General features: G+C 42.4%; 1 protein-coding gene across 2 annotated transcripts; it reads right to left on the bottom strand.

The window, feature by feature from the left end:
- Positions 1 to 26: 26 nt before the first annotated feature.
- PITPNA (phosphatidylinositol transfer protein alpha) lies at positions 27 to 27,508 on the bottom strand. 2 transcript variants are annotated; one of them, XM_074844798.1, is made up of 11 exons: positions 27,406 to 27,508; positions 22,071 to 22,101; positions 15,713 to 15,858; positions 15,046 to 15,145; positions 10,450 to 10,524; positions 9,990 to 10,073; positions 8,555 to 8,632; positions 6,696 to 6,806; positions 4,943 to 5,065; positions 4,148 to 4,217; positions 27 to 2,833 (listed from the first exon to the last, which is right to left on the bottom strand). In XM_074844798.1, exons 1-10 carry the CDS (start codon positions 27,423 to 27,425, stop codon positions 4,170 to 4,172), a joined length of 816 nt encoding a protein of 271 aa, XP_074700899.1. In that variant the 5' UTR covers positions 27,426 to 27,508; the 3' UTR covers positions 27 to 2,833; positions 4,148 to 4,169. The 2 variants fall into 2 exon arrangements, with proteins under 2 accessions (XP_074700899.1, XP_074700900.1); XM_074844799.1 differs by lacking the exons at positions 27 to 2,833; positions 4,148 to 4,217; positions 4,943 to 5,065; positions 6,696 to 6,806 and adding an exon at positions 6,849 to 7,409.
- Between the last annotated feature and the right edge of the window lie 207 nt (positions 27,509 to 27,715).

The following is a 27,715-nucleotide window of genomic DNA, read 5'->3' on the forward strand; positions in this document are numbered from 1 at the left end:
AAAACAAAGGAGGCGGAGGCGTGAAGCTCTGTCTAGTATTTTATTAGATTTCGTTTCCAATATGCCTGTATTGGAAGATTTAGGAGACAAAAAAGGCACAAACTCACATTTAAAGAAACAACGAGATAATCTAACCCATCCTACAAAGTGTGTGTTTTGCCAAAGGAAAGAGCACGATGAACCCATCTGAACGTGTCGGGGAGGCCCAGCGGGGAGGAACCCAGAGAGGTGCAGCGCGGGGGGGACGGGGGGCAAGCGGCCCCGCCAGCAAACCGGCCTGACCCAGGCTGCGGTGAGGTACCTGCCTCTGCACCCCCAAACCCCCACAGCGTGGGTCGGAGAGAGGGTCACGGCACGACCATCGCCCTACGACAGACCCACAGCCCAGCGATAACCCCTCCGGGAGCTGGCGGGTTGAGGGGTTCTTGCCAAAGCTGATGAAAGAAAACAGCACGGCAATGCTGCGTGATCTTCGCTACGCTCACTAGCAGGAACCAAGCATCGAGACTGAAAGGTCTTTACAGGATTCGTCCATCCCAAGGCTGAGGGATGCTTTCACTTTGGATTATAAAGTGGAAGGAAAGCAAACAAGGGGCAGGAGGGGGGAAGTACTCAGGCTGGAGTTCCTGCATTTCCCCCCCCCCCCCAGTTTTTCCACTAATCAGGAAAGCTTTGTGTAAAAGCTCTTACTCTGAAATCAGAGGATCAAAAGAGGATTGCATGGTGGAATGTTACAATCTGCTTCCATAGCGATTAGTGTCATCGGATAGAAAGCCTCTTGGATAACACAAATTGAAAGAACAAGTCTGCTACGTGTATTCTCAGGTTGTCCTCAAGTGTAAGAATCCCTCAAAACATAACCGACAAACATCAACAGAAGTCAGTGCATAAATTCTCAGTTAAAAATACTTTAAACTGAAAGAACTATAACTGGGGCCTACACTCCTAGAATACTTCTTGAACAGCTACAGAAGATGCCACAAAACATCCTGGTCCCAAATAGCCTCACAGATTAAAATTTAGTTTCTTCACCTATTTTACAATAAATTTGTTTTACTTCTGCCTGGTGAGATTGCTAAAAATCCCTCAAACCCCACCCCCACCCCGCAAAACCGTCTGAGGTCACTGAGAAGAGCCTGCCAGAGTTACTGGTACAATTCAGAGCTTATTGCACTTAGACATGAGTAAGGCAAAATAACAAACTAAAAATAAAGGGATAAACTGCCCCCTCCCCAGAAACCAAGCGCCATCCTCTCCCTCCAGAGCATGCCTCATCTTCCCTCACACTGAAAACAGTTCAGATCCCAGCACACGCTTGCTCAGCATGGCACAGGATCATTTCAGGATCTCCTGCTTGCAGGAATGTGAAGGGCTGAAGGAGTCGGATGTATTACAGAATGCCAAGAAGACTCCTCAAAAGTGGTGATACACCCACGACTGTGTTTGGCATTCAGTATTTCATGTTAGTGCTGCCAAATACAGAAGTGGAAAATAAAGTGATTACTACTAGGAAAAAAAAATAAAAAATCAAACATTGGGCCTTAGGCATAAGCAAAGAAATTGGGTTTTTTCTCATACGTATTTAATAAAGCAGCATTTCTTTGATTCTGTTCTGCTTATTTGATTGTCTAAAGCTGATATCAACATAAGGATAGTTACAGTAAGTATTTGAATTCATAAAATACCCAGCGCTCTTTACATTGTTTAACAGTATCCTTTGTGATTTATAACAACTGACAGATATCCTAAAAAACAACTGCAGGTTTTTGTAAGTTGCTTTTTTATAGCTTGAAAGGAGATATTTTAGTCAGTCTTGCAAAGGGAAGAATATTATTGCTGAGCAGAACCACCAACCCAGGCACCTGGATGAAATCAGATACCAAGACTTTACTTGTACACCAGCTTTTGCTACACCCCAATTTGTCCAGGGAGAATCACATTATTAGTAGTCAAAATCATTTTAGCTTTGTAAGTTATGGGAAGTCTTAGTAAATAAAGAACCAGGAAGTTACGACCTATGTCAAGCAACTTTTCATAATGATTTTGTAAGGCTGACACACACAGCTGAAGGACAATATAGCTACACGGGCCAAAGGGACCACGTACAACTAAATTGAAACTCAACAGTTATGTGCTGAAGGCCCTAGTGCAGGGACGCCGAATGCAGCTTCTGTGCAGTCTTTAACTGATGCGTGCTGAGACAGAACAAAGTAATGCTGTGCAGAAGCCACGTATATGGTTCATCACAGACCAAGAACTCTATCTGGCTACTCCAGTTTATGTATTTGGATTACATGCCACTAAATTTCTTACCCTGGGAGCAAAGGTCAGAGCACAGCATTTTGTGGAATAGTTTTGCACTCTAAAATACTGACAGTTTCCCTCTCCAAATAGACATTCAAAGAATGGTGAAGGGCTGGGCAGGAACAAAGGTGGCAGTTTATCCCACTTGGAAAAAAAAACAAGAAAAAAAAAAACCTAAGTCACCACATCACAAGACTATTTTAGCTAAAAATGTCACTTGGAAATCAAACAGGGCCACATGGAAATTGGTCTGAACACAATGAAAAAAAAAAAAAAAGGAGGGAGGAGTTGTAAATACAGCGATCTCTAAGTCACACGTCTCCAAGGAGCTACCTCCTTCGTATACGTGCTAACATTGGAGTGCTTAGTACCAGACGGTCTATTTGCTCACAATATTAAGGGGCATCTAGAATTAGCTATGGGAGATTTAAAATCGCCTGCCGATTGGATATAGAAAGGCTTAATCCAGAGATGGTCCGTCAGTCAAGAGTGTGGATTCCCCGGGCCTTCCTGACGACTGTCTTGCAAACTAAAATAAAGAGACAACAGGAAGACATTTTAGAACCACTTTGGCAGAGCAGTGTGCCAAAAGAAGTGTCAGACTGAACCTTCGGGAAGGAAATGGGAGACACACTGTCACCAGTGCAGACAGTGGCAATACACCGCTGCATCACTACATTACAGCACTAATCCAGAGCAGAACTTCCAATATAGCCAAAAAATGGCAAAGAGAAATTGCAATTTAAACAATCTAACACATCCAGAGGCTACAAGACCACCAACTCACTTCTCTACAAACTAGAGTACATGTGAACGAAGAGGAAACTAAAAAGGTTTAAGTTACATTAAAAAATTAGTCTGTATCTATCAGAAGACATCCCTTCTGTCACTCCTTCACCTTGTGTTCCCCACTTACCACCAAACAACCAGCAGGTAACAGAGGACAAGCAGAGGTAAACAGTCAGCCCTTGGTAGGGCTGTGGTTCTGCCCCACACCATTCTGGCCAAGGATAACTAGGACAGCGTCTTACTGCCCTAGAAAAGTTGTGGCTAGTAACTTGGACTTCTCTAATTAATAAATGGACAATGTCTTCCTTCTCACTTCCCTAATACTTACTACATTTTTGTAAATGTCTAAGAAAAATTCCCCACCACCAAACCCCAAACTGATTACACAGTTTAACAGAATAAGGTTCAACATTGTCAGCGCTGCTTACACGTCATCTATCATCCAGCATGCTGTCTAGAATACAGCCTAGGGATTTGGCCAACAAAGGCAAATTCACATACGCTCTCCAGTATGATAGTCCCTCCCCCGCCAAGTTAGCATACTCATAGTGAAATAGATGAAAAACAAGTCAAAAGCTTTAAAGTTGTCATTGCTGCTTCTCCTGCAACGTGCAAGTGTTGCTTCAGGCCTTGGCTTATTAGTAAATACTGTTAGCAAACAATGCGAGAAATACATCCCAAGCATATTTGCAAGGAATTTTCAATTTCCAATGTATTCTGAGTATTTGCAGGTCCAACTTGCTCTTCCAGAACTGACAAAAGTTTCTCTGCAAGTCATGGACAGTGTCATAGGCATTACAGAAGAACAGCAGTAAAGTCTACAAAATGTTCCAACATATTTTTCTTACACTTTTCACTCAGACATTTCTTTCAAATAATTCTGAAACAAGACAGTAAACTCGCTCATCAACCTGTCAGTGAAACAGGTTCACTATAAAAACAATACCACAGATTTGCCTGCCAGAAGCTACGAACAGGATCATTTCTTACCCAAACGTATTTTTTCTCCTAAATAGAGCAATACAGAGTTTTGTCAAACTCTCTCGATACCTACAGTGCACAAGGAAGAAGTCATGTTAGTCATCTGCAGCCGTCATTCCTTTCACTGGATCTTTTTCTCTCATCTGAAAGAGGAAACATTATTCAAGTACCGATTCTCACACAATATCTGCAAATGTATTGGTATGGAACACACTAAGCTACCTCCTCTATGCAAGACTCTGATTATATCTGAGCATCCCAAATCAGTGTTTGTGAATATGCACATGCAGGCACCATTTCTGGTTAAGCTGCAAGGTCTGCTAAGGATCTGGAACCATTAGCCAAAGGGCAGAGTGGACATGAAACTATAATGAAATATCCTGAGGCATGAAGGAAGAGAAGGGTGCAGTGCAGGACACAAATCACAGAACAATGTACCATTATTACCAAATTTGTGTTTCTCATAGTAAGAACCCTGTTACATACCCCCACTACCTGCTTATAATACTCACAGCTAGAAATACTTTTATTGAACTGTTTTTTTGAAAACAACGAAGACAAAAATGACCTTTGGGTAAAAGCTAATAGCAGATATTAAAGCAGTAAATGAATCATTGCCACTCATACCCTCATTACCTGCAGCTCAATACATTTATTGGCTCAACAACACACAGAAGGAGAAGTCCATAATGATTAGAAGGGGATGCCAGCACAGCAGTCATAGCCAATCACTCAAAGCAGCATGACCTAAATAGCAGGAAGACAACACACACTATGCTATGACAGTGCAGCAGTCTTTCCTCTCTCTACGGTACTGGATAGAAACAGTTTCTCACACAACCCACAACTGCCTTGCTTTTCCACTGACCTCATCCAGCTGTCTCTTGGTCTCCTCCTCCATCCTACGAATGTCCTCCATAGTCAGATCAACCCACTTATCAAGCCAGCAAAAGAGCTGCCGATGGAAATTTGTGAAGAGACGCTTTTCTTGCTGCAAAAGGAGGAGGAATAAAACATACAAGTGAGCTTACTCATAGGGCAATTAATACAGATCTAACCGGATCATAACAATTTTCAGAGATGTGTACACTGAACAACCAGCTCCCTCGCCCACCTTTCTATACAGCTACCACAACTGGAAACTGGAGCAAGCTAGTTTTTATTCTTTTAACAGAATATCTAGAACCTTGAATCCCCTGAGAAATGCATTTTGTTTCAAGCCTAGACAGCAGTCTGCACAGTGCATTGAAAGAATTAGTGAATGCTTTAGTAATTTCCTTTCATTTGACAGTATTGTTCTGCCTGAAGTGCTCCAGTGGGTTTACTTAGAGCATGACAGTTGGCCTGAAGGTGCAGAATAAAGGAAAAACACGATAAAAGTATTTTTAAGATAATCCTTGACTTGCTAAAAACTGGAGGTTAGCAAGTGTAAAGGGTTGACATGCACGTATCTTGCTTTTTTCTTTTGCAGTGACCTAAAAAACGCCTAAACTTGTTTTCCACAGCTGAAAACCTTTCAGTGGGGGTAACTAATGTGCACCAGCTACTTCAAGTTAGGAGCAATTTACTTCTATTTTATAGGAGATAAGGTAGACAAAATCATTAGACAGGGGTATACAATGCCTCTTGGAAAGTTCTCATTAGGAAAGGACACTTCAGTTTTACCAATTATGGTTTCACATCTGATAACCTGCTCTCATCAAAAGCAGCTTGACTACTTTGATGCAAACATGTAGCTGAAGAGACACTCATAAAGAGAAAGGGATTCAAGACACTGCTTTGTTCAGGGCTTTTGTTACAGGAATTTTAAATCCTGCAGCAGCATGGTCATTCCCCCTTAGAGTTCTCTTTAGATTATATCACCAGAGAATTGCTTTTGCAGAAGCAGCACTGTAGTTTATCAATATTAACCACTGAGAAGTCTCCATGATCTGAAGTCACAGGCATTTTATGAACACAGCATTGCTTGGAAAATTGCACGTACTGACTCCCAAGTCTAGCATCCTGCTGCAGTTCACAGGTTATGAACTCTGCCACAGAAAAAGCTCTTTTCAGGATAGCAATTATTCATGTTTTAAGTTAATGAAGTTTCCCACCATCTGCTTATTTTTTAACATGGGTTGTTCAAGCAGCAGACTAGGAGAGGAAAACATGACTAGAGCTCTATGTCTTGCCAGAAACATCCTCAGCTGATTAGGATCAGATAACTGAAGCTCTAACTATCTCCCCACAAAAATATGTCTCGCCCCTGACCAAAATAACTCTAGTATACATGCATGATCTCATCATTCACAAATCAACTACCAAATGACCGCAATTCTCAGGCTGATCTATTAAACAACAAAACAGCCAGTTTACCTTCATACATTAGAGTGGTTCAACAGCCAATTCGCAGAACAACCAGCCAGCCCTGCCCTTGGATTAGCAGCAAATTGAATTCAACTTTAACCAACTGCAGTGTATCAGGCAGAGGCCTTGACTGTATTGCCTGAGGCGACATGACTGGGCTTCAAGTTAGTATCTCCAGGCAGAATACACTATTAGAAGCTGAGGTGCTAAAGCAGATGGGAGATGAAACACACCTCATTTCCACATTTCTCTCCATCAGAGAGCTCACTTACCTTCTGTATAAAGTTCTCAACTTTATTTTGCAGACCCCACCACTTGAACTTGACTGTTACCAGTTTGTAAGCACACATGTATGGACAATCTGTCTGCTTCCCCAGCTCCTTCTGCAAAGACACAAAGATATTCACATCAGGATTCAGGTCAAATGTCTCCAGAAAAGCAGCTCCTTCAGTCATAACTATGAAGTCTTTCCACAATTCGTCACAATCATCTTGCATCCTTACACCTTGCCTTTCTTCCATGGAAAAGTTTTGTCACATCTTTGCTCATCCCTTTCCCAGGGTATTTAAGAGCATGATGAAAATAAACTCTAGTTTCCTCCACAGCTGGCCTTCCCACCATTTTGAGAATAGAGCACTCCTTCCTCTCCTCTGCTCTCCATTTTTTCTTCCATTAAATTTATGCTTTTCAGTATCTTCACTGTTATGCCACGGTGTGAGAGACAACTTGTAACTCCCCGAAACAGGCCCTGAGAGGAACAGGCCTGCGAGAGATCAGGGATGGGGGGAGCAGAGGCCCTGCGAGCCGAGGAATGTCTCCAAGACTCACGAGTAACGAATCGATGGTCACGGGGTGATCGTGTGGCCTTTGGCGCTGATCAGGCTGCCTGGACAGCACAGGAGGGGCTGCAGGGGGGAGCCCTGTGGAGAGCAGGATGGTTCTGCTCTGGGGCAGCTTGTTCTGGTGAATGACCTTTGCTTCGTTATCCGTGAAATGCATATTAAAGTTGACACCCTGCATATGCTAATGAAGATTAACAAGGTCATGCTAATTACATCATCCTGTGAAGCACCTCACCCCTCCCATCCATGGGATACGCAGGTACGTGGGTCGACCCAGAGGAGGGACCCAAGGAGAGTGTGTATAAATTGCGGTGGGGCAAGGAGTGAAAGAAAGAAAGAAAAAAGAAGGTGTGAAGAAGACGGATGAATCCCTGATGAACTCAGACAGGACCAACACAGGAACCTGGACCAGTGATCCCTATTTCTCTATTCTCTCTCTCTCTCTTATTTTTTCCCATTTTTCCTTATTATCTTTAGGTAACCGAGGCATACTATATCGCTCGCAGTAACTCGTTACGTACTTAGCCAGTTACTGTGTATCCAGTTAGTACATTGTGGGAAGTTAATAAATGTCCGTGCCTGGACTTTGAGACTTGTCTCACCGCTGTTCACTCTGTTGAGGATTTACAAATCTAGAGTCACTTGTCTCCCTCGTCTGAGTGGAACAAGACACATGGCTACTTACTTTCCTTAAAAGTCTTTTGACAAAGTTCCTATCTAAAATACTTTGGAAATAGATTATATCATCCAAGTCATCCACATAATTATCAAGCCTTAAAGAAAACTCCACAAGGTTTGTAAGGCAGACTTTCCTACTTCCTTTTACAGGAGTCATAGCCACTTTTCATATCAACCTCAGCATCTACTAAGTTTTCCTGCTAGAGATCAGACTTGCACACCTGTAGCTCCCCAGATCCCATTCAGGGTCTCTTTTAAAGACTGGTATCATATTTGCACTTCCACAGTCTTCATATTCCAAGGATTTAAGTGAAAGGTTAAACACTGCTGCTGAAAATTCAGCTATTTCATCCTTGAATTCTCTTGGGTGAACCCTTGAGCTGAACACCAGACAGCTCTGGCGATTTCCTGGAACTCATTCTATCTATTTGTACCAAACTCTTCCATTTCCTTTACCTTCAGAACAGATCCCCAGCTGAGTTCTGCATTTCCTTCTACAGGACCCAATGTGTGAATCCAATGTTTTACATATATATCTTTGGCTCCAAGTCCCAGTATCTATACTTCAGTCATGCAAGCTGATACAGTTCCTGAACTCATGCATTACATACCTTCCAGTTGGGACCCAGAGGTCCACGTCCAGTCTTGACAGATTTAAATTTTGCTGGATCTTCTTCTGCCTTGTAATCCTATTGGACAAATACACAAGATTAAACACAAATTATCCTACTGTTATCCAGCTGCTCACTGTCACAAAGGATTTATTTTTCTGGTGGGCAAAGACTAACCTCTAACTGCCTTCTCAAGAGCTACTGTTTTCAGACTTCAACATTAGGTCAGGCACTCTTCAAGAAAACTATTTCCCCGCCCTGTGCTGTGTTCTAGACCTATGTGAAGAAGTGGTAACAAACTGTATGACCTTTGCAAGCACTCCTTTGGGGTAAGACTATGAAGAAGATCTGCAAACCCTCAGGTCAGGTTTCCTGTAACCACTCGTTCTTTGGGAGCTAAACACTGTTGCTGCAGAAAATAGCTGTGTTCTCTGGAGCTGCGGTATCGAGTATTTTTCACAGCACTGTATCAGGATGATGCTCACACACTGCACACTAGAAAACAAGTACAGTCAAACTCACAGTACCACCAAAAAGAAAGAGGCATCAGTTTTGCCCCCTATTGTACAGGAAATAATTTGCAACATTCCCCTTGTGCATCTCAGATTAAGACTGAGGAGTGTACTCTATTCCTACCCCCAATTCAATTAAAATGAAAACAAACTCAAATCATCAGCAGTTTAGTGCTAAGAGTGATAAATTGGATAAATCTTCTTCACGAGTCTTCTGCTACAGGTGACTTCGCCTTGCTCTCTGAGAGCATTTAATTCAGAGTAGTTTGTATGTGCAGAAACAGCTTAGTACCTGCCTAACCTATCAGAATCAGGTACTACTCATGTTCTACCAGTTCATCTTTATTGGAAAGAAAAGCTAAAATGAGTACTAGTTCTGGTTTAATACCCAAGGCCAAGTTTGAGAACAGGTAAATTAGTCATATTTGAATGGTATCAGAAATACTAGGTGGGAAAACTCAAACAATATTCCAGTTTTGTATAGTTGTTTTTTTTTCCCAGTACAGTACAGGAACATCCCTGAGAGTTCCTTACAGTAACTGTAGTGGTTGTTAGAACAAAGTATCAGCTACATGATTTCAAAATACACTTGTGAAGCCATGGGTAGTTTAAAAAAAGATCCTGTATAGAAAGGGCAGTGCCATTTCTTGCTATTTAACCATTATAATCAGCTGCAATGTTGTAAAACTACATATATACCCTGTTACATGCACTGTAAGGCTAAGCAACACATTTTACAGACAGTATTGACAGAGCTTTTAAAAGAACTCTTCCTCTAGCTTGCTTAAACACTTCTAAGGAATGTTTTTCCTCCTCTCAACTGTCCTGTTACCTGTGGCCATCCCTTGGAACACAGTTTGTACATTATCCCTCTTTTAGCACAAGGCCTCCCACACTAGGGAGCTCTTACCCACCTACCATACCTTGGGAAGTACTTGACTCCGATCAGCAATGTCTATATAAATAGCTTCTACGTTCTTCCATACATCTGGCTCCAGTTTATGAACCTGCAGTGAAAGTACAAGACTGATGTAACTGATTCAGCCACAGAACACTCCCATTCTAAAATCATAAAAATACAGATGGAGATACAGACACCAGTGTTCCCCTTCCACACACAGAGAGGACACCGTGGTAAACACACAATGTGAGATCTTCGAAAGAAGCAAAGGTGCTCACACAGAACAGATGTTTGGGGGACAATTTTATTCAGCATATATGAGAGGCCAACAGGAGGAAGTCTCTGCCTTGTTAGTGCGATGAGCATTTCAAATCCAGGAACATGGCAAATAGACAGTTCCACACAGCAATTCTCTAATCTAGCACGGAAAGCAGCATTGTGACATTAAAGAGATGAATAAAATATATGACACAAGTACTTACATTCTCTTGTGTTCCAAGATCTGATTTATGCCAGGTTTCAATTTTGATCAGGAAGTCATCCTTCATATACTCATTCTGTCATCAAAATAAAGCTTCTTGTTATTCTTTGGATATCTAACTTGTCTTCTTATTAGCTAGATAAGCATTAGGAAACTCAACTCAAAGAGTTATAACTTGATTGGGGTTTGACTTAGGGAACTTCAGAATTATCTGTAGACACATCACTGCTTTTAGCAAAATTGTTTGATCACTAAATACGTAAGATCAAATAAACTATAAGTTGTTCACTGAAAAAACAAAAGTTCCATTGTTTCAGTGAGACATTTTGAGTTTACAAATAACTTTTTCTTTAAAGGACAATATCTGAGACTCTATTTAGAGTTTAGAAGGGGTAACGTAAGTTAATTAGGCAGAAATTGGCTTTTTCAAAGAGATTATTGATCTAGCACTGAGTCCATATTTGGATGCAACTCTTCCAAGTGAACAATAATATTTAACTGATTGTGTTGAGAGCTTTTGACACGGGAAAGGGAAGGGACGAGCAGCACAGTTCTGCCAACTAAGCAAAAAACTTTCCATTTCTCATTATTACTGTGAGTAGAAAAGGACTTCCAAAGGTAACCCTATCCTCCCTCAAGGGAGTAGAAACAAAAGCACAAGCCAGTGAAACACTCAGCATGTAAAAAGGAAATATCAAATTCAGAAGACAGATGATTCAAAGGGACATAATGGTACGAGCTAACTTTCTTTTAATCAGTTTCTCTAAGCAATGGTACATTCCCATTCGTAAAACTGAGCATTGCTGCAGTAAAGAAAGATCCCTGTCCCTAGTTACACTGTTTGGACATGCCACAGTTGGCAAGGGGGTTTAATCTACATGATCTTAAAATGACAAAAGCTGAAGTGCCTTTAGTTCAAGCTAAAGAGCTTCTTCTACCCAGAACACTTCATTTCAGACATTACACATGCTTCCATAGATCATCAGTAAAAACAATACTTACTGTAATAACTGGTCCAAGAAATCAACACATGAAAAGAAAGAGATATAGTACTTTAGTGAAAAAAGAATGTACCACAACCATCGCCCCCCTCCCACTATCAGCAAAACAGGGACAGCTTCAGCTTTCCAGGGGGCTGCTGATACTACTGAGGAAAACACCCTAGAAGTCGATAAAAACCAGCTAACTTCACCCCCTTCTCCTCTGGAAATTCTCAGACTTGGAGAAACCCAGAGTAGCAGCAATTAATTATGTACTGTCACTTCTGCTCTCTGGACTCCAGCCAGCTGGATGAGAAGATGGAATAAGTATGTTCAGCTGACGGCATTTTACCAATCCTTTCTCAGCTTGCAGATAAGAAACCTCTCCATAGTTCTGAAGCAAACACATGCTGGATTTCAGGCCAGTGCAGACCTCATCGCTCCTGCACGCAGTAACCAGACCCTCTGCATCTCTACTGCTCGTGGTAACTAAACTCCCTGGATAGTAAGGCTCAATTATTCAACACAGAAAAGCGATTAAAGATCCTGTAACAGTCAGCATCTGCTCCACCTGAGCCAGAGTACGTTAGCAATTCTACTCAAGAATAAGGATGTCTGAAGCTAGAGTTGAACTTTGCTGGTTTGTTCTGAAGTTTAACATGAGGGCTTTACTAAGAAGCAATTTTATTTTAAAGGTACTATTACAATTTGCGAGTTTCCCAACGTTCTATAGACAGTACTGTCCCGTATCACCTATCAGGCACATCCAGCTACCTTAATTGCCTACTGCTGGGCCTTGGACTGTGCTAAACCCCTAACAATCTGAAAAACAGCAATTTACAGAAGGCTAATTATTTAGACCGACATGTTGGAGCAGAGGGAGAGAACAAGCAAGCAGAGCTGAGGCTAATTTTTAAAAGGGTGAACTTCATCTCAAAGAACATTTCATTATTTTTGCAAGAAGATTTTTTTTTTCCCTGCTAGTCCAAACAAAATACTGAATAAACCAGCAGTAATTATAAACCAGAGTCTTCCCACCTCCCCATGACTATGCGCCATAACTATGCAGCTGCCTTAAAACAGGTTTCTTCACCTTCCTAATTTCTTCTCTGTGGGGAAGATTCCTCATTTGTAAAGTAAACAAATTAATCTCTTTAGAAATGTCCATTAAAACTCAGATGCTCAGCTTGCTACAAATTAGGGCCTGCACTTGAGGTGTTACAGCAGCAACTCCTACACATTTCAGCTGCAGTTATAACTTCTCAATTTCTTGACATTTGGCCACAGGCCATGCTGACACTCAGAAGAGTGGAACACACATCAAACTGCTGTTCTAAAAACATTCAAGCAGCATTCATATTTAAGTCAGACTGCAGAAGAGAACCAAGAACACTGTTCTCCTTGGCACCAGCCCACAGTTATAACTATTAGGCAATCCTCACTTCATTTTTACTGTAGAAGTGGTAAATACATACAACGACAATCTCATTTACAGTTCATACTCTCAAAGGCGCAAAGCAAGGCTTCCATTTGAAGTACATAAAACCAACATATTACAGCACAAACGAGTGTGCAGAATTGCAGGAAGTTATAAGCTAGGCATTTAAATTCCCTCAGTCTGGAGTACTACTTTGATAATGGTATATAATATGCATATTAAAGTAATAATTGAGCTTTTCAGAGGAGATACAGGGAAATGTAAGAAGGATGATCTCGTGTAATTAAAGAAAATACCAGGAGGCACAATTAACTAAAAGTACAGCTTTATTCAAATTTAAAAGGCTCTATGTAATACCTGCTGTGCAAGTAAGCATTGCTCCGGAGCAGCACGGTAGTATCACCTTGGTACAGGAGGGCACAGGCAGAAGTACCACTAACTCCTACACAGTCAAACCAGGTTTAGTTCTTACGCTGTCCCTGGCTCTTGAATTTCAAACTCTAGTGAGAGGGCTGAAAGCCGTAAGCCAGCACGGCATTCTATGTTGCGCAAAGATTCATGTGAGGCCATCCAAGTCTTCTCACGCACGACCAAAATACCCCACCGCGTCCCAAAGTAAAACGGTAACGCACGAGGCAGCCTACACCACATACATGGGTTCTTCCCTCCTGCCCAATACTAGCAAGTGAAGGTTTCAGCAACTTTTCTGAGCTTTTCTTGAGTCACGTCAGGCTGGCAGATTCTCTAAACAGATTTGTCAGCCTCCGCATAAAAACTGCCTTCTGCTCCAACCCCCACAACAAAGCACTTTCTATCTCATATTATATTGATGTTTATTACAGTTGAGGATTTTTTTTTTGTTACGTTATCATTTCTAGCATACCAAAGTCTGAAATTTCTTCGACTCTGTTGGAAAGTCTTGTACTTGATTTTAGTATCACATTTTTGCCACTTAAGTAGAGTTCTAGCAGAGTGTAATTGAAGGATAAGCAGCTAAGAGCGACAAAACAAGCTAACTCCATACCTTTGTCTCAGAAATTGGTGGAGAAGAAAAAGAGGAGGAGGAGGATATAGCAAGGCATTATGTCTAACAAAATCTACTGGAGTCAGCTTAGATTTGTTTCCACAATTTAAAGAATTAATGAAAGAACTCTTTGTGTTTAAACCAGTTCAGTGTACTTAACATGGAAATAAACTAGACATTTACTTGCTAATTTAAGTAATACGCAGCAAGAAAACTGCATAAAAATGAGAAACGTAAGTTGTAAATAACTTTGTTTCAGCATCTTGTATTATGTGACGTATTAGAAACTTATTCTGCAGTTGATGATGACACTATCTGAATTTTGTATTTGAAACATCCATTCCACTACACTGCTGCATGCGATTTCACATACTGAATTAACATTATCCTCCCCCACTGCAAAGCTTTTTCCTTCTTTTAAAACACTTCATTTTAAATTCTCTTAAGGAAATAGTTGAAAAATAAATTTTTCTGCATTGAGTTTTGAGAACAGCTGGAATTTTTAAGTTTACAGTTCCCATAGCAACTGTACAACTACCAAATACCATAAAATGTATCCTTCAAGGATACAAACAGCATAAAACACAGCCAAAAATATTACGTAAGTTTGGAGGCAAAGTCAAATTTGCAGCTCCTACAGCAACAAAGACCACAAAACCAGTAGTGGTTAAATATTGTGGCTGATAACTTCAATGAGTAAATAAAATAATAAACACTCCTGTAGAAAATGAGTTTGACGTTATTCCACCACTTCCCACAGCTTCCAGAGCTCACCCCAACCAAAATCTTCCCTGTTCCCTTCCTGCATCTTGCACTGTTTTTCCCACCATGCTCTGCTGCACTTGAGTACATAAAATCATCCCTCATATATTCATTTCACTGGTGTTGCACATCTGTTCCTTTAGTAGGACTAATGTCCATTTCTTCATCTTTTTTCCCCACTGTCATTCATGAGCAGCACATCAGACAAGGGCATTTCTTGTAACTCCACAGCACTATATTTTGCTTCTCCTGACCACAGAAAGGGCTCAGAGAAAAAAAAAAATCTAAGATTTAAGAGCTGAAACAGCTTCCCTACTGGTTGTCTCCTTCCTTATCCCCTCCTAACCCCTCCCCAGGAAACCAAAAAGCCAGCAATCCACAGTCCTTCCCCACGCACTCACCAGTTCTGCAGTAGGGATAGGCATTCCATGCTTTTTCATGTATATTGAGAGCTCCTTCAGGGGCCAGCATTCTCACAAATGTTGGCACTTTGCTGCAGAATTTGGAAATAGGTAGAAAGGCATTGATCAGAACTACGTGTAACAAGAGCTATGGCCCAGACACTGAGACAGGCAGAACATCACCTGAAACGCAGACGCTAGAGACTCGCACATGTGCGCATCGGTGGAACTGGTGGGGTTCTCCCCACCCACAGTACGATGATTTCCAGAGACTGCTGAATTGGACAGGTTAATCTAAACCTTCTTTAGATAATGAAAGGAAAGAAAAAAAGAAGGGAGGGAAAAAAAAGGAGGCTGAAAACAGGTTGAAATCTAGGAGGCATTTTGCTCTTTAGCCAAATTCAAGTATGAAAATACTGGGTAACAGGATCATATTTGCTTTGAAAAGCTGAGAGCCAGATTTTCTTGGGGGTGGATAGGTGTACCAGTGATGCTTGCTTCCAGCAGTACCACGTCCCAGCTGCCATTACGCTCCTATCTTCCCTCCCTATCTTTACATAATCTGATTTACACAGTTCCTGCAACCCTACTGCACCTTCTACCAGTTCCTCTTGCCCGAAGAACCTTGCCCAACTCTAGAAATAAAATGTTTCACATACCTCTGTAAATGGTAGATCTTGTGTGTGTACTGCCCACGCTCTCCATCTCTCTCGTAGGGTTCGTTCACCAGGACCTCCACTCCTTCACCTCCACCAGTTTCATTTTTACTGGCTTCTGCCACAGAATACAGCTGTCCCACTTGATACTAAAGAAGTTAAAGACACATTATTGTGATAGCTATAATTTAGCAGAAGTAATAACTTTACCAGAAGAAGTCAAGGATAAATGTATTATCTGGGGAGAAGGCAGAGAAAAGGACATCCACTTGTGTGTCCAGATAAGCAGCTCATTTAATTTCATTTTGATATAAAGCTTGAGTGGTAGTTATGAGGAAATTGCTGCCAATAGGATGGTTACCTTTAACCCTTAAATCTCAAGCTCCAAACCAACACAAATTCAGGAGAAAGTAAAACAGATTAAAGGAGCATCAGGTCAACATTTAAAAAAACATGCAGGTGACTTCAGGTATACTGTAGCAAAATCCACTGGTTTTCAGTTTTTGGCACACAGGTGTTGCAATTGTTCAGGTCAAATGGATAACAACACACTGCCAGTCCTAAATTAATAGGCATACAGTACTTTATCCAGAAGAGTCCCAAAGAACTTCACATGAAGTTTTTTGACAAAATGGGGGGTAGGAGGGAAGGGAGGGAAGAACTGCAGAAGGGAGACAGAAGATAACAGGTACTTGCACCACCTAATTTAAGTGGTCTGAGAAACACACTTGTTAGATGCGCACAGCTTAGGAGCCCATTAGAGTCAAAGATGAGCATCCCCCTTCTGGGCCTTTACGACAAGGCCTACTAACATACTAACATGCTTAAATCTCTCTTGCCAAAACTGACACTATGATCAGATCAGGTCATTCTCTTCAGTGAACACCATTTCCCTTCTGAACCTACTTCAAACTCCGTTCTGTCAGGCTCTCTACAACCAATCCTTTTCCTTCCTTCTCAACTGTCTTAATCCAACCTCAAATGATGTTTTACTTCCATGTAACTAAATCCATTCCGAAAACTTTATCTAATGAAATAACTGAACCCACTAACATCCAGTATGACTGGTTGATCCATGCTGTCACTGCTCCCCCTACTATTTTTCCTATTATCTTTGTTTTGGGTTGGGTTTTTTTCTGTATCACACTTCCTCTTAGCCACGAGCACTAAACCATTAACAGGGAGAGCACAGAATTTCAACATACAGTAAAATTCTTAAGATCATTTTTTTAGTCTCTTACAGACACTCACTTGGCAGTGTTATTTCCCAAGAATCCCTCAAACTACTTGATACTATACAACCTCTTTGATAAGAAGCATGCCCAAATGTTTCACAGGGAAGAGCAGAGGAAAAATCAAGAATATGAGCAAAAGAGAACATTCTTGTCTGCAGAAGATGTAAAGACTAATACACTCTTGCCTCTGGTAGCTAAAAAAGGGGATGCAGAGCTCAAAAGAAACATGATCAAATGAAGAAAATTCAGGCAGGTCTCTGAGGTGAAGTTAGATGAGCAGTCAAGGTTTGAGGATGAAGAAGCTAAAGCACTAAGTTCAAAAGGAAGTGTTCAAACTTAACAGAGTTAAGTTTTCAGAACTGCAAGCAAGCCAAACAGCTACTGTTGCCAAAGGCAGTAGAGAGAGGCAGTCTGAAAGGGTAATCCAACAAAGTCTTAGGCATCAGAAGTGCAATGATTAAACAAACAAAACAAAAAAAAAAACCCCAAACAAACCAAAAAACTCCAAAACGTAACTACAAAGCAATGGAACACTGATTAGGTCTTCTTCCTTTTCCCCAGCATAGGGCTGTGCATCAGAATCAGGAGTAGCACTTACCACTCCCTACACTGAAACCTGGGCTGGAGAAGTGGAATACTGCTCTGAGCTGACAACCCAGAAATACTTCGCTGGGCTAGTACATCCTCAGCAACGAAGGAAGATTTCTACAGTGGTTAAATTTCAGTACTCAAGCTCTACGGTGTTTTGTACCATCTGGTGCGAACAAAGACCAAGAAAACATCTGTTCTTACTGGAAGAGTAGTAGATGGTAAACCAAAGAGTAAGGCTAGATGTCCTGGGCTCAGTTAACCTGGGGCAGGGCAAAAAGCATACCAAAGGATTTAGACAAGTGTTCTAGACAGTCTCAAATACTTCATGTGCTGATGTGTTGTAAGTCTGAGTACCTGTTAGACTATCCCTGAAAATATAACAAAACAAACAGCCATCCAGTAAAAGTAATCTCTAAGAAAAGCATTCTACAGACCGCTTTTGAGCTAAGAGCAAGAGCTCTGCTATATCTCTCCAGAAGGTGCTGGCCCAGGTTACACAAACACCCCTCACTTGGCTGGACAGTTCCTGCACCGTCACCAGCAGATTGGGTTTCAGTCTGGATTTTGGGCTGCAATACAACTCTCTGCCTTCTGACATTTCATACACTACACTGCTTTCCTCATGACTCCCTGCAGATGACCCAAACAAAACAGAATACTCACCTCCCTCCAGAAGAGCAAAACATGAGAGTTGTGAAACCTCAGGAGCAAGTTGATTTAGTAAAGAGGCACAGGTACACTCATAGAGAAGAGAACTTATCGTGAGTTTGGCAACTGGAGCATTAGAGGGGAGGACTGAATGGCTTTGACCACTTTGCAGCAAGTCTCAGGACAGGTCTCCACAAACTAATTCCTCTTACTAACAGTCTCTCATTCATTTCTTCTCCGTTTTAAATACGTGGGTCAAAGTTCAGACACTAAGAGGATAAGCCCTTTGGTTTGGCATCTTCACCATTTAATCTTCCCTGTTATTTCTGATCCTTTAATCGCATTGATAAAAGAGGAAAAGGCCCAAATAAAACTGTCCCAATGAACAAATCCCACAGCATCTGCCTGCAAAAGTTAACAGAACAACAGATTCTGGCTCCATGAAGCCCAAAGTGTCAGACAGACCTATCCTTGCAGACCTGAGAGCTCCAAAAAACCCTCCCTCTCTTCTGCAAGAAGTCATCCCTCTTGATCTGTGTCACAACACCTCTTATGCAGCTGACAACAGATCTTCATTACACCAAATTTCTTTCAGAAGGTCTGATCTCAGTGTAGCCATCTTCAAGAACAGTTATTTTCCTGAAAGCAGCTTTGAACACAATTAATGAGTCCTTTGTGTTTGGCAAGCTCCTTCCCATGTGAGAGGAACAAAGAGGCAGCACAGAATGTGTACACACAGCTCTAATCCATACCAGCATTTCAAAGTGGCAGCTGGCAAGACACCCACACAGCCGCTCAAGTCCACGCTCTCAAAGTTGGCACCGTGCAATGTGATGTTGGTCAGAGTACAAGCATAAAGGTTAGCACCTAAGATACAACAAGGTTTTTTTTCTTTTTGCTCCCTGCAGCGTGACAGTGTATAAAACAACACCGGAGTGCAGCTCGCAGCCTGCACTTAAGCAGGACCACATCTTGGCAGAGTTTCCTAGTAGAAGACGGTCTGCTACAGTCTAACTCCTACATCCCAGCCTTCAAGTTTTAGTCATCACCAGGGCTTCTCTTCCACCGTTTTGTTCCCACCTTAGCAGTCACTTGGCTAATTATTCAGCATTGATCCCTTTATTCATTAAGCCACATCTTCCCAATGCCTTCCTGAGAACTAGTTTTCACTTGAGTTCTTTACTATTGGTTAAACTCCATTTGCTAGGGGTGAGGGGACTGAACACAGAATCCTTGGCATACCACAGAATGACACAGAAGACTCCCTTAGCCCTATTACAATGACTCAAGGTCATAATTAATTTCATTCCCCATCTTACACATTGGCATCAGACGTGTCTGGCAACAATATGCATGCAGAAGGCATTAACTCTTAGATCTTTTGAGCAGAAATAGCCCGCATTAAAGTGAAATCAGAAATTCTCTTGCTAGCCAGAGATGCTTAATGAGCAGCTACACAGTCAAGAGCCACAACATGTCTCCAGAGCCCTATTTCAGAGTTTTGTGCACAAGGAAATCCTTGAAAGCAATGAAGTTTTAACAGCTGCTTTGCAATACAGCAGTGTAGTGACCAAGTGATGCACAGATGTGTCAGCATCTTTCCACACAGGAAGGGGGATGAAGCAATACACAAACCCAAAGTCATCCTTTGAGTCAATACGGGAAATGACCCTTCTTCTTAAGCATACCTTTAAAACTACATATCACATAAGTACATATGCAAAGCTAAGAAAACTTTAGAACTCCTTCTGCTTAGGGAACTGGTTCCTGAAATTTGGCCTATCACATGAGAACCACCAGACCTTGAAAAAGGGGTATCACTCAGGGGACACGGTGGCAATATCCAAGTTTGGGGAGAATTAAGTTTGGTCGAGTTGGCAGTCTATCCACAATCCAAGCACATTAAGGTGTTCTCTCTAGTATTTTTATCCCTTCTCTTCTAATGATGTTTATTTCGCTTCACTTTATAGACTTTTCAGGAGGTTACTCAACTCTCTGGAACTCCTCTGATCCAGGAGAGGAATACATCTTCTGAAACAGATGACCCCAAGGCATCCTCAGACAAGGAGGCTGCTAGAGACCAACAGATTTACATACTGCCTGAAACCTCAATTTTCCACACAGGCAGCCTACACACAAGGCTCAAACATGCCTGGCACTGAACAGCCAGCCAGGGAGGGAAAAGAGCATAGCGAGGGACTCGCTTTAATTGGATGAAGGTTAATCCTAGTATCAGAGAACTCAGAAAAACCCTGTGCTGAGTTCCATCCAGTCTAACCCCCTCAAAGAAACAATCTGTATACGGATGCTTTGACTTTCTCTTCACACAGCTTGATACCTAGCAGGCATGCCATTATGAGGCAGGGCTCCTGTTATTCAGGCTAAAGTGTTCTGTTTATTAAGCTCTGGAGTACCTTACCATCTACCCATACCTTTCTCTAACTTGCAAGTTTGCATCCTTTGCTTACTTGATAAAGCTTATCATGTTAGTCCTTTCTTTGACAAGGAGTTCTCCACACAAGTAGCACTCAGGCACAATAAAAGATCCAGACATAGCTACTCTAATACTTCAGTTGGACTTCTGCTGAAACTGCTTGAAACAGATTCATGCAGAAAGCACATAAGCTACAGGTAAGGAGTAAGCAACAGACAGACTTTTGGCATGAACAGCCTCATTCTTGCACCAACATACAACACAAACCTATAACCACTCTGATCAGAGGTCTGGGCTTTCCGTCAGTATGTGATGCCTGTCACAGCAGACTGATCCATAGGAACAAGGAACTCGGCTTAGCCATTGCTTTTCTTTCACTAGCCAGCCTCCTGGCTGCAGGAATACACTACATCAAGTTCTAAACTGTGTTCTGTCAAAAGAGTAGAGACTTATAAAAGGGATATGCTTAGAACAGTGCCACCATGATCCAGCTCACCACTGTCTCTGTCACGGTAGCTGCTATATTCAGGGGAAAGAAAAATGAACAAGAGTGCTGTTATCACAGCTCTCCCTAAGAGTCAGAACAAGCTCTCGATCAGAGCTCACAAACTTAAGGCTTACAGCCAAGGATCACAAGAAAAAAAAATACATCCGGAATAAGGAATCTACTGCAGAAGTGCTATAGACTTGGTGACTCAGTCATTTCAATTTCTCACCTACCTTGGTAGTATGAACATTAAAAAATTGAAAACATTTATATGTTCAGATTCTCTGCAAGAGTGGTGTTCAAAGCAGAAGGGAGGAAGGAAAGGCAAGCTGCAACTCTCAGAGAAAACAGCAGGGAATCAGCCTCAGATTCTGCACAGCTATTTCACAGCCAGTTTGGTGATCAAAATCACCATGTCCATTAAAAACTACATTTCTTCTCTCAATTAGAGCTTTACCTAAACTAAAAATAAAGCTTTCTTTCTGTAAGAGCTAGAGAAGACAGGTCTTAAAGAGTCCTTGGAAAGATACACACAATCTTTCTTTTGCCATACCAGCCTCACAAATCAGAAGAAATAGTTTGTCTAAGAGTTCAAAACAAAAGAGTTCCAGCAAAACACAGTTTAAAGGGTAATTTAAATTTGTACTGAAGCTTCCTCTTCACGTTAAATAAATACAAAAAAAGAACAATAGTATTAATCAAAAGGAAACTGCACTTCAGAACAGTCTGACAAGTTAAGATTTGTAATCAACACATCTGAAAGTACTTTATAGGAGAGATAATCAGTACCCTCAGGCTTAAAGAAACTCAATTAATCGGTCAGAATGATGGTGAATGAGTAACAGCTCACAGAGGTCCTGAAGACAGCTATATCCTCCTGCATTTTCCAGTTTTTGTTCATACAAACTGCTTTGATCAAGTTTATTTACAGTCCTAAAGAAAGGAAGCAAGAAGAAAAAGACTTACCTCCTCCACAGACACAGGCAGGATAACGCGGCTGAAAGGGAATACAGAAACAGAAAGTTAACAAACATCCCTGCAGCTGCAAAACTTACGTGACACATTCCTCCCAACAACAGCCACACAGCTCTCCTCTCCCCCCAGTATTCCAGCATCCACCTAGTGCGAGCATCCCGAGCGCTTATCTTTAGTCCCAGGACTAGTTATATAATAGCCTCAAAGAGAATCAATACATGGTAGAGCATAATTGCAGTCCTACACTAGAACCATATAATTCTCACAGACCCTTACTGGTAATGCCTTACCAGCCTACACATCGACACAGCATCAGAACAGTTGCACGTTCCTTCTCGCTACAGCCTTTCAATAGTCACATCTTATTTCTCATCAAGTTGTTGTAGAGCGTTGCTATGTGCTTCAACAATTTTGCAGAGATCTGTGATAGTCACAAGCCATTACACGACTTGCTTGTATGTTCTATCCAGCAGGAAAGACCACTAAATAGAGAACTATATGGAAGGCTGTCTCAGAGCTGACTGCAAAGCAAGGTGTTGCCATTTCTATTCATGAGTCACTTTTTTTCCCGTTGCGGTTTCCTGAATGCCTCTTAGAATCAACTGACTGGACTACAAAGCAAAAACTGCCAGAAGTCACACTGAGATTTTTTGAAAAAGACAAGAATAAAACTAAATTTAAAGCTGATAAAAATGCGTGCATGTTAGGGCCTTTAAAAATATTATATCTATCTCCAAAGCTAGATTTGTAGTTGACCTCTGCTTTCAGTAAGGATGATGTTGAAACAAGGAACCAAAGTAAGATACAGATATGAAATGGATACGGCTATGGTGGAAGAATTCCCATATCTTTGGGAATTAGTGTCAAAGAAATGAAGGTATAATGGGATCAGGAAAAAGTCATGTTTATTCATAAACTGATTTTTGAAAAGCAATACTGGCAAAAATCAAATTTTTTTCTACGCTAGAGGAACGTTACCAGCAAAACACCACAAGAAGTAAGAGGGGCAAAAGTTTTGAGATTATGCAAGATTACTTATGACAGCAATGCTTTATGCTGGCTGCAAAGTAGTGCAGAAAGAGCTACTGAGAACTGCAGATGAAGTTCACTGTCAATAAGAAGAATAATGTGCTATAGGCACTCGTTTTCCCCAAACACATGGGGTTAATGAGCCCCACATTAGCTATCGACAACAAATATCTTGGTGTCCTTATGGCAAAGCATCTGGAAACAGCTCAGTGGCAGTTCAAAAGTAGACACAACACCAGAAACTGGAACATCATACATACACGCAAGAAAAGGCAGTTATGCCACTATAATCTCTCATGCTTCAACATCTTGAATATAATGCATATAATTCTGGTCACCTCATCTCAAAGAGGATACAGAACAAGTGAAGGAAGGCAGAAAAGATGATTGGAGATGGGAAAAAGCTTCTGAGGGAGAAGAAAGTAGTTAGACTAGGTTTTTCAGCTTGGAAGAAAGAACACTTAAAGGGTTAAGATATGGTAGAGAATTAGAGAGTCATGAATGGTGTGAAAAAGTGAATGGAGAAGGAACAATGACTATGTCTTAGAGAGAACAACTCAGGAAATAATAGAAATCACTAGGCAACAAATTTAAGACCAATTGAGTGTACTTCTTTACATCATACATACTGAAGTTATGGGATTCCTTGCCAAACACAAGAAGTATAAGCAATTTTAAAATGGGATTTGATCAATTCATGGAAGTCCATATGCCACTTACTGGTAGGATATACTGAACAACAATCATTCTGCTCACTATATATTGCTTCCTAAAGATATCTGCTAGAAGGCAAGATGGAAGAGGACCTTTGGTCCAGCTCAATATGTTATTTCTTACATAAGGGAGAGGAAAAAAAAAAAAAAGGATTTCCACAGGTAGACCATGCCATCAAGCATGACATTAGGTTAATTAACTGGACAAAACTGCAGTAAGAATGAAAAGAGGGACAGGATGGTAAGTAAAGGAAAAGACTAAGAAACAGGGAAGAAACAACGTCTTTGGAAGAGTTCAAATATTTTTCTTTAGAAAACCTGGTGTAAAAAGATTGATGTAAGCTAATGAAATTCCATTTAGAAAACTGGAGGACACTAGATCTGAATATTATCTTAAGAGTTCACTGTTTATGAATGGAGAAACAGAAACACAAGGCTAAATAGTTTACAATTCGTTTAGCCTAGCAAACCAAGAATGAGGGGGATGACTAACACTTACAGGTAGTCAAGTGGTAAAGGAAGAGGGAAGACTACTCGGGAGGATCCAGAGGAAAAGCTTTGCAGGAACAGCAACAGAAACAAAGACTCCTAACTTTGGGACAGAACTTGATCAACTTATGAGAAATTATATGATGCGGTTGCCTGCCATATCAAAGGCCTGAAATGATGAACACATTTAAGATCCCTCCTAGATCAAAATTTGCCTCAAATGACAGCAAAGGGAAGTACAGCTGCAGAGAAGGTCAGTGTCATCATCGTCACTTCACAGGAAAGGGAAGTGAGTCTCTACACTCTGATTCTCCTCAAGGTCTTCCGATGCAGTTTAAATCAAAATAAGGAGAGCAAGCAAGACCTGAACCAGCATTTACAAACCCTGAAACCAAAAAAACCCCAATCAAACAAATGAACAAAACCCATGCAGCTTATCTGTAGGATGGATAGGTAGAAATGAAAGCTAAGTCTGAAAGACTGATAGGACATCATATGAAAACATTAAAGCTATCGCTGCATAACCATCAGTACAAGAACCTGTACAGAAAAGATTGACTGTCTGACAATAAAAGATGTGACATCAAGTTTTTGTAATATTGTTCTATTACTATAACATCTCCTAAAATACCTATGGAGCATATAGGAATACCCATTTGATTTAGTAGGGAGGATGTGACAAGAGGTCACAAAGATGAAAGAATAATCTGCTCAGATGACATGCAGTTACAGCTCACTTATATTTTATCACCTACACTAGGTAGGCAGTAAGGTACCTGTATGCATTGTTGGGGCAACCAGAATTAATCAAACAATAACAGCAAAGTATCCAAAACAAATAGTTTCTATATGCCTTAAACAACTGCTTCCTGGAACATGAGATTTAGTCAAAAACCATCTCAAATAGCATGTAAAATTGGCAACTTCCACATACAACATCAAGGAACATTTATACCAGAACTAGTAGAGTGACACAACTCACAGAGTGCAACTGTTAGAGCTAGTTGGGAATCCCAAGAAGTCAAAAGAAAATGCTCATTTCTAAAGTACAGTAGCAACCTTGACTGTCCTTAGAGCCACCTATGTCTTAACAAAGACACAAAGAAGGGAAGAAAAGAAACAGGACAATATAGCTAATGACAAGAATTAAAAAGCTTAGTGACCCTTCTGAAAATAGAAATGGAAGCCTCTAAAAAGAAACAAATTTCGTAATTCTGGTCTTTTAACCTTTAGTCTTAACATTTACACTTCACATTTGTTTCTGAAACAGGCTGTGTGAAAGACTGGTAGATATGTTGATTTGGTGAGGTAAATGACAATATCAAGTGAAATGACTTTTGGAAGTGATGCTCATCAAAATGAACTTTTCATACTCTCAGAAATCTGAAAATTCCAAGTACCTATGTTCCTACCTACGAGATGCCCTGTGGGTAACATAGCTCACTGGCAAGTGAGCTCTACTGCAGTACAGGGGATGAGATTGTAAGCAGAAGCATGAAAAAGATACATGAATGCCAATAGAAATAAACCAGGCTGGTGCTATAAGAGGAAAAGTACACTAACCAACTAAATTCATAGGAAAAAAATCAATGAAACAGATGTTATAGAGGAAGCAGTTAATTATCTCTTCATGCACCTGAAACTAAGCACTTAGTCCAGGTTTCTGTCTGCTACCCAGTTTAACACCACAGAAGGTAACGGTGTCTCTATGTGACAAAGACCAGCTCTGCTGCTCTTACACTCTGCACCCCTATTGTTGGATAAAAATAGCAAGAGTTTAAGGATTGGTGGGAAAAAAAAAAAAGTTAATCAAGTTTAAAGACAACTACAAGGATCAGTACAACCCTCAACACAGTTTTAATATTTAAATCCACACCATCGTCCATGATCCGGCAAAGTAATTGCTATAAAGAGGCCACCATCACCCAGGTAAACGTGTCTAAGAGAAGACCTGAAAACCCACTTTATCATTGGGATCACAGCAATCTTCTATAAGGGGGAAAAAAAAAAAGCCTCTTCCATCAGTCAAATGAAGTGTAAAAGAATAGAATGCACTTAAGAATGGACTCAAGTCTACCTTAAGAATTCAGCAAATACGTGCAGTAGTATGAAGAGCTCGAAAACACCTAGCCAAAGTGCAAACGAGCAGACCACGGCAGCAAGCACAAAGCAGGTGAACGCAAGACCTCAAAAAGCGACGTGACTAATAGTTCCACACACTCGCGACAGATCGTCCAGCCTGTTTTCCACCCCTTCTTTCCCATCACGGGGCACAACAACCGCAGCTGCCTCAGGGATGGCGAGGAACTCCAAGGTGAGGTTTCCACATCAAAAAAATATTTTGGAGCTATCTTATATCTGGCACATTCAGTCTTGTTGGGAGTCTCTAGTTAGAAATGACCCAGCTGAAGGAGAGGAGGGGGGGGCAAAACCAGGCTCGCCATTAGCCCTATTACAACGAGAAGGGGCCGAAAAGCCACTGCCCCGCACAGAAACCCCTGTGCCTTGCCCCGGCGGCTCCCGGCCGGGGTGCGAGCCCAGCTCCCCGCTCCGGCAGGGCCCTTGGCGCCATCAGTCCCTCCCCGGGCCACCGGGAACATCCCTCCCCGCCCCCCCACCAGTGCGGAGCCGGCGGCGAGGACAAGTGGCCGCGGAGGCCGCGGAGGGGGGGGGGGGGGCATCGCCGTAGGGTTCCCCAAGCCGCCCGGCTAGGCAGCGGAGAGCCGCAGCGGCGGTGCGCGGAGGGGGCAGCGGGAGGCCGGTGCCCGCCGGTTGCCCAAGCGGAGGGTGCCGCTGGCAGCCGCCGGCTCCCGGGGCGCCCCCACCCCGCCGCCGCCGCCGCCGCCACCGTGACCTTCACTCCCGCCCCCACCGGCGCCGCGGCCCTCACACAGCGCTTCACCCCCCCTCCTCCCGCTCCCTCACCGCGGCCCGACGCCGGCCGCAGTGCAGGGCAAGGCCGGCCCGGGCCGCCCCCCCGCCCCCGGCCGGTTACGGCGCCAGGCCCGGGCGAGCGCCGCCGGGGGGGGGTGACCGGGGCACAGCCGGAGGGGTGAAGGGGACCGAGGGGTGGGGAGGAAGCTCCCCGCACTCACTATTCCTTGATGAGCACCATGGCGGCGCCTCCCGCCCGGGCCGGCCCCGCTGAAGGTGACAGGCGCCTCCCGGCCGCTCCGCTGGACCGCACCGCACCGGGACGGGGCGGGCGGGGGAAAGGGGGGGGGGGGGGGGAGCCGAGGCGGCGGGAACAGGGGCGGGGCGTTTCTGCGGCAACGGCTGCGTCACGGCGCCACGCAGGCGTCCTGCCCTCAGCGGCGCGCGCGCGCACGGCGGCCGCGGGGTGAGGCCGGGGGGGAAAGGGGGCGCGAGACCTTCCCGCCCTCCGCGGCGGCGGGAACGAGCGTT

Source organism: Strix aluco, chromosome 19 (assembly GCF_031877795.1).
Source record: "Strix aluco isolate bStrAlu1 chromosome 19, bStrAlu1.hap1, whole genome shotgun sequence".
Lineage (NCBI taxonomy): Eukaryota > Metazoa > Chordata > Aves > Strigiformes > Strigidae > Strix > Strix aluco.